We start from the raw sequence: 12719 nt of genomic DNA, 5'->3' as shown, positions 1-12719 counted from the left end.
AAAGGTTTAGGCCTTCTAGAAGTGAGAACTCCTCCAGCCCTGGACCATGGAGGGGAGAGCTTTCCAGGACCCCCAAATCTGTCACTCTGCTCCCTCCAAGTGGCACAGTTTGGGGAGGCCTAGCCTCCTCCAGCCTCCATTACATGTGGCTTATGGTGTTTGTTCTGCAGAGGATGCTCTCTTCATGGCAGAACACCCCCCCCCCCCTCCCGGGACTGATCAAGGAAAGTACTTGAAAGTAGGAATAAGGGATCTTTCGGAAAAGGGTTTATTTTCCGCAAGATCCCGTCTAGACTGGCGCTTTTCTCCGGCAAAACCCCGAACCGGAAAAAAGCGGCAGCCACGTTCATGCAAATGCCGCGGAGGAAATTTAAATCCACCGCGGCATTTGCAATTCCGAAGTGTCTCAAAGCATCCCTTTTCCGGGAAAGGGTGCCAATGTAGACACAGCCCTACAGTCTGCCCCCATGCACTGGCTGCACCCCACTCCCCATAGCCAGGTGCATGCCTCCCTGCCCCTGCTGGTTTCCTGCCTTGGCTGCAGGTAGCTCAACTGTACAACCTGCCCTGCCTGCCACTGCAATCCTAGTGCCAAGGGAGCCTGCTCCAGTGGAGGTCATTGGATCTTGGATCCTGCAGGGTAAGAGGTGCTAATAACTCTGCTCTCTGCTGATGCTGCTGGGCCTGATCCCCGGGAGAGGTTGATGCGAGGGGCAATCTTGTGCCACCCCATTTTTACACCCTATTCTCACATTGGCTCTGCACTCCAGCAGTTGCTCATCCTGCTCCACCCCACTTATGGCCCTAAGGCAGTCACATGGGCTCAGCAGTGTGTTGATTGGGCTGCAAGCTTCCTTCAGGTTGAGAACCACTAACCTACTGTAACTACAGTAATACAATCTCCAAACCTCAGTCCAAATTAAACTGGAGAACCTGGCATTTATAATGCAGTGGACATCAGCAGTAGGACAGCTTGGATGCTCATTAATTTAATTGGAAAATTATTCTCTGCCATCAGTATATTTCAACCCTTCTTACTCATATACCAATGTGTTCACCACCTAATTAAGAGAATTGTCCTGAGAAGACAAGCAACTGAGCATGCCTGTTCCAACAGTTGATTGAGCTTTTTCTTCGTCTTCAGGTAAAGAAAGCTCAGAAGAAAGCAGTTATCGTCTCTTGTTCACAACCAGCAAAACACACTCCAACTCCCTTGACCGGAAAATCATGCGGCCTTTTCATCAGACCCTCCCATGTTTCAATCCATTGCTGCGATTTGGCTTTCCGAGTAAAAAAGCATGATTAGCAGCAGAATAAAAGAAGTCAAGCCCCTTTCCTGAATGCTCTGTATCTCCTTCTGGCAACTGTACCCGTTACAACTATATTGTTGACATCTTAAGTTAAAATAGGAGAAGACTGTGAAGAAAGCCTGAGATTGAATCCTCTCTCCTTTCAAATCACAAATAACCACAAAACAATCTCAGCAGGAAAACAAAACAAGCCACAATGCCAGCTTTGCCTACCAAAAGCACAATTTACTTCTGAGTTTCCTCAGAAATACTGGCCATCTTTGCTGTGCTCTGTTGCCTATACGGCACCTCTAACCATTTCCAAATTTTTGTTGGCTTGCATTTGCAATCTATAGACTAAATGCAACTGACATCTTGCCTCCATCTTCCTGAATGCATTAACTCGAATACTCACTAAGAGTAGTTTAGATACATAAAATTGGCCAATTTAAGAATAAAAAATGACCACAAATAAACATCTGGTCTCATTAAGCTATTAACTGGAATCTGATACATATCAAATCTCAGCTTCATCAAATGCATTTCCTCCAGCCGGACCCTAATTTGTGTGGACAGATGCCCATTGTGCATGAAATTGGAAAGAGACAACAGATTACCTGAGAAAAGAAATATACTGCCCAGAGGACATTAACAATTACATCAGAGACAGGCAGGCGGGCATAAAATAGAAAGTGATAAATTTTTTAGGACCACCCTCTGGATTTTGGTCACATGAGACTGGGTTATAATGTACTTGGCTTTTTTGGATATGCATTATTGAAACTGGTCTGTCTAATTGTGAAAAATATAACCCTCGCTCCAAAAAAAAACAAACAAAAAGAACTTCTGAAACTGCCTCACTTACGCAAACGTTTTATTTTTTATTGTTACACTGGAAAAATGTGTTGTTAGCTTTTGAACCAAGTGACAACTGGACTATAGTTTATGATATGAAGAAACATCAATAAAAAGGAAGCATCAATAAAAGCATAGTCGTGATGCCATCATACACTTCTGGTTTAGAATAGTAGCTGTCCCTGCATGAATTCATTTTTCAACTTTTAAAATCTACTCTCCCCACCAAGAATTTGTTTTCTATTCTACTATCATATGAATTTATCTTAATAATGCCCCAAATAAACAAAAAAACAGATTCTATTCTCTCAACTTTTAAATAGACATGGACTTCATAAATCCATTTATAAATGTACCTAAAAATCTACTCTCATAAAACTCTTTCTTCTAATTGCTACTCTTTATACACAACATTCTGCAAAGATATAGGTTAATTGTTCAGCAATCTTTTCAACTTAATAATTATGCCAAATCATTATGATTAAACAAACTTTCCTTGCTTAATCTGCTTTCCTCAACAATTACAACTTCAACTTGTAGAACAGATGATCAGAGCTGGATAAGAGGGGTAAAATCTTCTGATCCTTAATGATCTTAGCAGTAAGCAAATGCCCACTTATCTTCGTGGGAAACAAAACCTTAAAATAGTTTTAATTTCTTGGAATGCATTTTAAATAATGGAATTTAGAGATTAAAAACAATGTGCTTGCAAATACTGCAGTTTCACAAGGTAATTATATGAATAGCCATTTATGTATCTAAACCTGACATCTTTGTGTACAAATTTCACAGTTAAATATAATAAGCAAACTGAAGATAAACTATAAAAAAATCAGAATTTTGTTTCCCCAACCAAAGCAGGATATAATCCCAGAGACAGAATGTATCAAGTATTAAACTGTTACATTTGTTGTCAGGGCATTAGCATATTATTAGAAAAGATTTTACACATACAGCTAAGTTTTTACAATATTTTACTACTTGTTTTTTCTATTGTACATTTCACACCAAAAAAAGTTCATTTGTAGCTGAGGGGTTAGATTCTGTTCTCTGTTACACTGGTACATTTACACTAGAGTGTCTCAGAGCAGAATCTAGCCCTGAGAAAATTCAATGCTATATTTGTGAGCTAACATACTCTTTGTTTGGCTCTTACCAAGTTCTACATCCTGATCATCAGTAAGAACAAGAATGATGTTTGGACGGATGTTTCTGCGGTCCCTTTGAAATCTTCCTTTCAGACGCTGATTTAACAGGAAAGCTGAACTTCCATCCAGCATTGACAAAACAGTCATTATGAATAATCCAAGGACAATGCTATGCTGTGCCATATTGTGCTGATGTAGTGTTCTCTCCAAACAAGTTGAGTTAATGCCTTCTATTTCCTTTTTACTTGCAGATCTAACATGGGGAAAAGGAAAGCAGGTAAGCATTTATGCAAAAAAAGTTCCCAGTTACCAAAATCTTTCAAAACAAGGAGGTTCTCTTTAAAAGCCAAAATCCACATGTTCCTGAAATAAACTAATCCCCTAAATGAGAAATAAAGTACTTACAGTTTTTCACCTTGCTCGAAGTAGAAGCATTCAAAATTTGTAAGAGTAAATCTGATGTCATTTTGCTGAGTGTTAAACTTTGCAAAAAAAGTTTAAGATACCCAGCATGTAAAGACACTTTTTTTAAATAACATTTTTTAAAAATTAGCCAGGTGTAGCTAATCAGAAATTTAAGTGATATACTGCGAGTACTGGATTTGTGAGCTACGGTATTGCAGGGTACTTAGCTGTGGTGCAAACTGAAGGCCCTCTTGGTACTTTTGGTTCACGTATTTATTTACCAAGTCAAAAAAAATCACCTTTAAAGGAAAAACGTATCTAAACAGAGATTTTTACCAAGACTTACCACTGTAAAGCCTATTGAGTGAAGTCACATCGTACACAAACTACAAGTCAAATTCAGATCTGGCATAAATTGCTGCAATGCTTATAGATTTCAGTAGGAACCTGTGTCCCTTTATACCAGGGCAGAAATTGGATGCATAGTCGGGTCTAAAAATGGTGGGGGTGACTTCAGGCTAGTGTTTCAGCACTAACTCTGAACTTCCTGGCTTTGTGGGTGGCATTTATGTTATTTCCAATTGAATATGAAGGGTTTTACAGAATGTGTTGCTGTTCTTTTCTGTTAAAGTACTAAACAAGCATGTTTTGTACTTAAAATTTAAGAGCCTAGTTCTGCAAACTCTTATCACTAGACACCTCGAGAACGGTCCAAATGCCTAGAACTGCTCATGGTAGTAAAAATTTTGCTCAGAGATAAACTGTTTGCAGGATCGGGTCTCTGAGACCCAGCTTCTGCTCCCACTGGCACCAACAGTACAGCCCTATCGGTTTCTAAGCAAGCAGGGGCATGACTTGGGTGAACAAACATTTTGAGATATTTCTTAAATTTCAATGCTGGTTGATAATCTTCTTACTTAAAGGAATTTCTTTTGCTAATGGAAGTCAAAGCACTGGTAAGAAACTATACAGAGAATATCAAGAAGCTAATTATTTCATCACATCAAGTGATCAATGAGTCAATTTTTGATTCCCTATATACTGGCTTTCTCTGGACTTGTGCCAGCGAGTTCATGTAGTGCAGTGGAAATCAATTAAAAGTGACACAAGGGAAACTGCCTTTTGTAAAGATCAGAAGTGGCTGAGTAGAAAAAGCCTAGCACAATGTGCTTTACTCAATGAAAGCAGCTTAATGTTCTGTTCATAAAGAGAGGCAGAAATTGTCTGTCCCCACCCCTGGCAGATTATTTCATAGCAATATTATCAGATCATTGCTACCAGAATTTGTTTCTTGGGATAATCCTTGATTAAATATGGTCTCAAATAATGACAAAAATCACTGGTCTGAGAAATTACACACAGTTTCTACTCTTGTGAAGAGGTCCCCACAAACGTCTTATATTTAAGACATCAGATATCTAGCTGTACTGTGGTGCAATATTTAGCGAGGGCTAGTTCCCAATTCATATACATAGACCAGGATTGAAAAGTCAACCTAATTATTCACCCCAGCAAGTCTATTTACTGATTCCTGGGCAAAGTAAATCAACTTCTGCAGAATCTAAGTTTTTATTTAAAGGAAAAAATTCTAACCTATGTGATTATGGGAGGGAGGAAAGGGAGAGAGAAGTCTTCCTAAAACTGCAGACTGACTGCTCTAGTACCTCTGCTCTGCCCAGAGCTTTGCCAGACCATAACAGAGTGCACGCTGACCAAGTCTTGTCCGTTTTCATTGCTCATTTTCAGAATTCTGCCTGTAGCAGTGAAACAGGCAAGAATCATGCCAGTTTCACAGTGCAGCTGCTACTTGGAAAAGTCAAAAGCGGAAAGAGGGGCATACCCATGAGCTGTTCTCGGGGGAGGAAGAATAAAAAAATGGAAGTGAAGAGGTGCACATTAGTAGAAATATTCCCTCCTGAAGACAAACAAAAATTCTGATAAGCATAAATGTATATTTAAAAAAAACCCCACCAAAACGGATTGTCTGGCCATTCCCATTACAAAGCTAGTGTTTTTTTTTTCCCCTGAAGACATGGAATTTGAGGCATTTAATTTTTCACTTGTGACTAGCCAGCTGCCTCTGGCTACAAGTTTTTGGTGACTGTTTCAGAAGGTTGTTCATCACTGTTGCATCTTATCATGCTTCCCTTAATTGGATATGGGATTTATTCATTAGTGCAGTGGTTCTCATACTTTTAGGACTCGAGAGCCCTTTACATGCGTACAAATTTATGTGGAGCCCCAGTGGTCCACTGATTGTATGTGTTGTACCTATCGATATTTCCAGTTTGTCAACCTCGCGGAGCCCTCTAGGGGCTCCGCGGACCACAGTTTGAGAAACACTGCATTAGTGTATCTTGCTTTTTATTTCTTCACTAAGCAAATATATGGGACTAACCATGACTGTTGTAACCTCTTCTTCCCCCATTCCTCAGATCATTCCCTTCCTATTTATTACCCTCACTGCATCACCTCTAAAATGAGACAATTAGCTCGTTGGGCCAGGGACTATGTCTTTCTATACAATTCTTAGTATATTTTGGGACATTATAAAAAACAACATATACAGAAATATCTTCTCATTTTTTCTAGCACAAAAATGTATTTACAATCATAAAATTACCATTAGTTCTAAAATATGAAAATATTGTATGTTAAGTTCAGCAGGCAACCTCTATCAAAATAATTACTTTTATCTTTTCCCCTTTCTGCTTCAAATGTTTAAACTATTCTCATGTCATGCTTTTGTTGTGAGGAATTCTTATCATGATAGGTGTCTCTGGAACCACCTTGAAGTATACCGTTCTGTCCAAAACTCGTATTATTAACTGGGTAAAAAATTAAAGGGATTTGCAAAATAATTCTCTATTTTCTGAATGTGTGTATTCATACAAGATAGTGAAATCTAATTAACAGCCCTAAGTAGCTTAATAAAATGGCAGCAGAGATGTCACAACTCATAGACTACATCTGACCACTGTGAATGTGAGACAATACTTCACAAAAAGCGTCACAATTGAGAACGTTTGTCCAATTATTAGTGCATTGAAAAAAGAAACAACAGGTCAAAGGCGAAGTAGCTATTCAAATTCTTTACCATTCTTGTTTAGAGGTTTGATTTACTATCTGTATCCCTGCTAGCTGCAGGAATTCTATATCTGCCTTCACCTTTAATATGGTGCATCTATGGCTGGCGCTGCATTTTGAAATCAGTGGCCCAGCGGTTCTGGTTATATATGTGCTGTGACCTGTAGCCTCTGCTGGCCACACTCACATGTAACAGATGGGGACAGCTCTAATCTGTGCTGCTTCTTATGAAATTAGGCGCGCCTTTTATGGCTTACTCTTCACTATGCTGGGGACTGATGCTGTAGTGATTGATCCATTAGTGGTCAATTTATTGTGTCTTCTTAGACGTGATAAATCGATATCTGAGCGCTCTCCTGTCAACACCAGTACTCCCACCAAGCTGAGAAAAGAAGCCAGCATTGATGGGAGAGCAAAACCCATGGACCTTACCACACACAAGATGCTGCGGTAAGCACGTCGACATCACCTACATTATTTGTGTTGCTGAAGTCATGGAGATAAGATCAGCAGCGGGGGTTAGGGTAGACAGTTTCTCCTAACTTGCCAAAAAATGCAGCAAAGTTTGATCAGGCCTGTTTATATGCAAGTACCATCAAAACCCTAGAAAATTTTCTCTCGGTGGAAACAGCTGAGTTGCAGTAACTTTGTGAGCATCTACAACACAAGGGAGGTGCACAAGGAGCAGAATGTTCTGCCCCTCCTCCATGCCCACCATGCGCTAAAACAAATCACTGCCTCCCTTCATAGGCTGAATTGGATACAGATTGCTCCCTTGTTCTTAATATTCTGCCAGCTATGGAGCAAAACTACAGGCAAACTTAGTTCTCTTGTGTGGCAATGCAGAATGTTATGACTAAGTCACATTTATAAATGTTCAAGGGAGGGGCTTTTTAAAAATGCTTATTCTATTAAGATCCAAATTCTGCTCTTAAGGGCTGCCTCTGTTAGGGAAATTTCTGAAAAAAATGTCTCTTTACCACCACCACCACCAGCCCAGCAGAACTGCGAGCACCAACATCAACACTGACTCCAAATACTGTTTTTTTAACACCACATTGATTAAAATCGATTAGCACAAGACTAACAGCTACTATGCTGAAAACTGTAGTGGATAATGCTGGGTTATTAGGACTAGCATTCTCTTTGCAGCTTCAGAGGGGTAGGCGTGTTAGTCTGTAACAGGAAAAACTTAAAAAACAACAAACAGTCTGGTAGCACTTTAAAGACTAACAAAACATGTAGATATTATCATGAGCTTTTGTGGGCACAGCCCATTTCTTCAGGATCATATGAAGTAATGAGCTGTGTCCATGAAAGCTCATGATACCATCTACATATTTTGTTAGTCTTTAAAGTGCTACCAGACTATTTGTTTTTTAAGTTTATTCTCTATGCAGTTACTAATGATGAAACTGGACCAGACTTACAGACAGCTGAGAAATATTTCAATTGTCCCTCTTCTAAACACTCCTATTACACTAGTGGAAATGAAGTGTAAATCTATTAAAGTAAAATAAAATCTTCTTGATTTACTCTCAACATAATTAAGAAGAGAATCTGGCTCATACTCTACTACCAAAGACATAATATACAACATGGAACAATTTTTTAATGAAAAAAGAAACAATACATTCTTTGAACTTAATATGCCATTAATTTTACATATAACTAAAAGCAGATTTATAAAATAATTGCATCTCAAATTCACTTTTATTTATTGGATTGCTTTAAAAAAAGATCATACTGCAAAACAGTAATTAAAAAAAAAAGCAGCTAAGGCATGTTTGACTCATTTAGCAGCCATAAACAGGGAAATAGCATGTGAAGAACAAAGGGCACTACATAATGGGAAAATTATGTTAGCAAACAGCAACTCACACTTGATAACTGTTGTGAATATGTTTGGAGTCAACACTAGACTTATTTAAGCAGACTTAGGTGTGCCATTTATGCAGTGTTTAGAAGCACAGAAATGCATTATGTGTAATGCATTCCCTAGCAGTCATCCCAATTAAACAAGCAGATTGTTTATCAGGTTGTCAATTAAATGCTTTCTCCTGTACCACTGTTCTTTTAACTCCTGGACCACTATTGCAGATCCTTGCATTCATGCACAACAGTTCTTTTCCACTGATGCCTTCATTCAGCTATAATTTCCATTTAAGACCATGCTTTGTATGTTCTCTCTCCTACACAGAAAATTTCATTTACACTTGGACAAGGTAGATTCTTGTTTACGTGCAAATAGGCTCAAGGAAGAAAAGTCCCACTGAATCATAATTTGTGTTGTAATCTCACAACACATCATATTTCTTTATTTTTAAATTAATATTTTAATTTTTTTCATAGTCATACATTTAAATTTAAGAGGATACAAAAAGCCAAAGTCCAAACCAGTAGAAACCTGAACTGTTACATCAATAGTATGTGCATGAACTATGGCTAAATGTCTACCTCACCCACTTTATTTCTCTAAGGAAATGTTAATCTCTTTTATAGGACCAATTTCTGTTCATGAGAAAGACAAGTATTTGAGTTACACCGAGCTTTTCCTCAGGTCTGGGAAAGGAACTCAGCCCTGGTCTACCCAAGGGAGTTATTTCAAAATAACCCCTCTTATTTCAAAATAATAAGCAGAGCTTGTTATTTCAAAATCTGTACTCCTGCTTTCATCAGGGATTAATGCTTATTTCAAAATAGTTATAATAGTTAAGCATAGACACTTCGCTGCTACTATTTCGAAATAACTACTCCCCAGAGTAATTTGAAGTAATTACTCCCTAGTGCTTCCTGGGGCTCTAAGTTGAGGCAGCGTGTCCACAATAACGGAGCCTGCTTTCTACTAATTTTGAGGCTTCCCCATAGTGAGGACACTCAATTTGATTGTGTTTTTCGAGAGTTACTATTTCAAATTTAGATATTTCAAAATAATCTCCGAGGGTATGTCTACACTACCCCGCTAATTCGAACTAGCGGGGTAATGTAGGCATACCGCAATTGCAAATGAAGCCCGGGATTTGAATTTCCTGGGCTTCATTTGCATAAGCCGGGCGCCGCCATTTTTAAATCCCGGCTGGTTCGAACCCCGTGCCGCGCGGCTACACGCGGCACGAACTAGGTAGTTCGAGCTAGGCTTCCTAGTTCGAACTACCGTTACTCCTCGTGGGGAGAGTGGGATGTCTGTGAGCTAATGGTATTAGAGGTGATAATTGGGGAAGCTATCTTGGTAATGGGTAAGATAGTTTGAGTGTTTGTTCATTCCTTCTCGGAGAGTGTCGAATTTTAACATGAATGACAGTTCAGAGGATTCCCTTTCAAGTGCAGATGTAAAAGGTCTTTGTAGCAGAATGCAGGTGGTTGAGTCATTTAGAGAGTGTCCTTTCTGGTTAAAATGGCAAGAAACTGTTTTTTCTTTGTGATCTTGTCTGATATCTGTTTTGTGGGCATTAATCCTTTGGCGAAGTGTCTGAGATGTTTGTCCAATGTACATAGCAGACGGACACTTTCTGTTCATAGATACCTAGAAACCATCTACTTAAAGACAGACCCAAGAATACCAACAATAGAACACCACTTGTCATCACCTACAACCCCCAACTTAAACCTGTCCAACACATTATCAATAAACTACAGCCTATACTGGAACAGGATACCATACTCCAAGAGGCTCTGGGAGACAGACCCATAGTCTCCTATAGACAACCACCTAACCTCAAGATGATTCTTACCAACAACCACAGGACATACCACACTAATACCAACCCTGGTACCTTCCCTTGCAACAAACCCTGCTGCCAGCTTTGTCCACATATTCATTCTGCTGATACCATTATTGGACCTAACCAAGTGAGTTATAAGATCAAGAACACATATTCCTGCGCATCCAGAAATATAATTTATGCTATCACGTGTTAGTCTTTAAAGTGCTACATTGTCCTGCATCTTCCTAGGACAGTGGTTCCCAACCTTTTTTATACCATGAACCAGTAAACCAACTCACAAACTTTTGGCGGACCGATAACATTTTATTTGCATGTTCATTTATTTGCAGCCTGGCGAGGCCGGGATCCACACTCGGTGCATGAAGGACTAGCGATGTTGCTCCAGCCTCCTCTTCAGTGTTGGAGGTTTGCCCTGCGGCAGCTTTCCCTACACATGGGCCTTGGGCTGCCCATGCACCGCCCTCCGCTCACCAGCGTGACCCTCTCACTTCACTTTCCCGCAGCTCCAGCTCTGGCCACATGACCCATAGCTCCAGCTCTGGCCTCAGCTGAGACTTCTGGAGCAGCCACTGGCTGTCCACCACACGGCCCACAGCTCCAGCTCTGGCCCCAACTGGGGCCACCGGAGCAGCTGCCACCCACCACGTGGCCTGCAGCTCCAGCCCTGGGGAAGGGCTGAAGTTAGGGCTGGCACCTGCCACATGACCCCACCCCTGAGCAGCTGGGTGGGCCTCAAATTCTTGGTGCGCATCATGCAGGCACTACTGTGCTCCCCAGTGGAACCCACCTGGGGGAATGGCTGGCAGTATACCACTGCCTGGGAGGCAGGAGTTCACGGCCCAGTGCTGCTCTGTGGACCAGCAGTTGGGAAACGCTGCTCTAGGGGACCATTCAAGGTAAAGTGGCTCATTAATGCCTCTATCATCATAGAACAAGTAGGGGGGGGGGGGTTAGTGGGTTACAAACTGTGTAATAAATTCAGCCTCTTTATTAAGACCATGATTTTTAGGGTCCAACAAAGTTATAAATGTAAGCTCCCAGACTTGGCTTTTGAAAGTTTTATGCAGGATGAAGACTGATTAATCACTATAGGCTACGTCTACACTGACATGATTTTCCGAAAATGCTTTTAACGGAAAAGTTTTCCGTTAAAAGCATTTTCAGAAAAGCACATCTAGATTGGCAGGATGCTTTTCCGCAAAAGCACTTTTTGCGGAAAAGCATCCGTGGCCAATCTAAACGCGGTTTTCCGCAAAAAAGCCCCGATCACCATTTGCGCAATCGGGGCTTTTTTGCGGAAAACAGTACTGTGCTGTTTACACTGGCTTTTTTGCGCAAAAGTCTTTCAGAAAAAGACTTTTGCCCAAATGGGAGCAGCATAGTATTTCTGGAAAAGCACTGATGATCTTACATGAGATCGTCAGTGCTTTTCCGGAAATTCAAGCGGCCAGTGTAGACAGCTGGCAAGTTTTTCCGCAAAAGCAGATGATTTTGCGGAAAAACTTGCCAGTCTAGACACAGCCATTATATGTCTGACCTCTTTGTGAAACTATTTAGACATTATCACAGCTTTAGATGCTTGTTAGAACATTAAATTATGAATTTAAACAGATTGTTTTGAATTACTTTTGTTCTGTTGGTGAGCACTGCAACCAGGACTCAAACTGCTAAGCTTTCAACAAGTGGAAATCTGTCTTCCTTTCTGAATCTTTCTGCACACACTATCCTTTAGTTTAAATAACATTTTCCTCTGACTCTAATCTTCATTTACATTTTTGTGAGAAGTACTTAACCATTAAATACCACATTATTCCATATTAGCAGTCAGTAGAACTATCATGTAAAAAAAAAAAAAAACTTTGGTGTGAGCTAGTTCTCATATAAAATTTGAGTTTTATTTTGTTCCTCTGTCCATTGAAGTCTGTTTCTATAGCATATTCACTTCTGTCCCAAGAACAATTTAACAGAGAGGATGAGGATAAACTCTCACCATCTTTTTTTTAAGTACAACTTTAGGTTGATTTTTAAGAATACATTTTAAAAATTCATATTAACTGCGGTTGAGGGGAGATTTGGAAATACCGTAAAGAGAAGAATGAATGAATATGGAGCCAATATGCCACCAGAAAAAAAAATAGACTTTTAAAAAGAAAAACTGGGACAAATCCATTCAGTGACTAAAGACTGTATATTATTGTATATAGGAAAAA

General features: G+C 39.9%; 1 protein-coding gene across 9 annotated transcripts in view; it reads right to left on the bottom strand.

The window, feature by feature from the left end:
* Positions 1 to 12719, bottom strand: part of SULF2 (sulfatase 2) — a 311690-nt gene that overhangs the window by 105436 nt on the left and 193535 nt on the right. For all 9 annotated transcript variants that reach the window (XM_075901571.2, XM_089769700.1, XM_006132193.5 and 6 more), the window contains one exon: positions 3301 to 3545. In XM_075901571.2, the coding sequence (XP_075757686.2) occupies positions 3301 to 3545 (245 nt within the window). The remainder of the gene's footprint in view (positions 1 to 3300; positions 3546 to 12719) is intronic.

This window comes from Pelodiscus sinensis, chromosome 17 (assembly GCF_052426305.1).
Source record: "Pelodiscus sinensis isolate ZL-2025 chromosome 17, ASM5242630v1, whole genome shotgun sequence".
Lineage (NCBI taxonomy): Eukaryota > Metazoa > Chordata > Testudines > Trionychidae > Pelodiscus > Pelodiscus sinensis.
The sequence above is the reverse complement of the archived record's forward strand: the minus strand, read 5'-3'. Positions and strand labels throughout refer to the sequence as shown.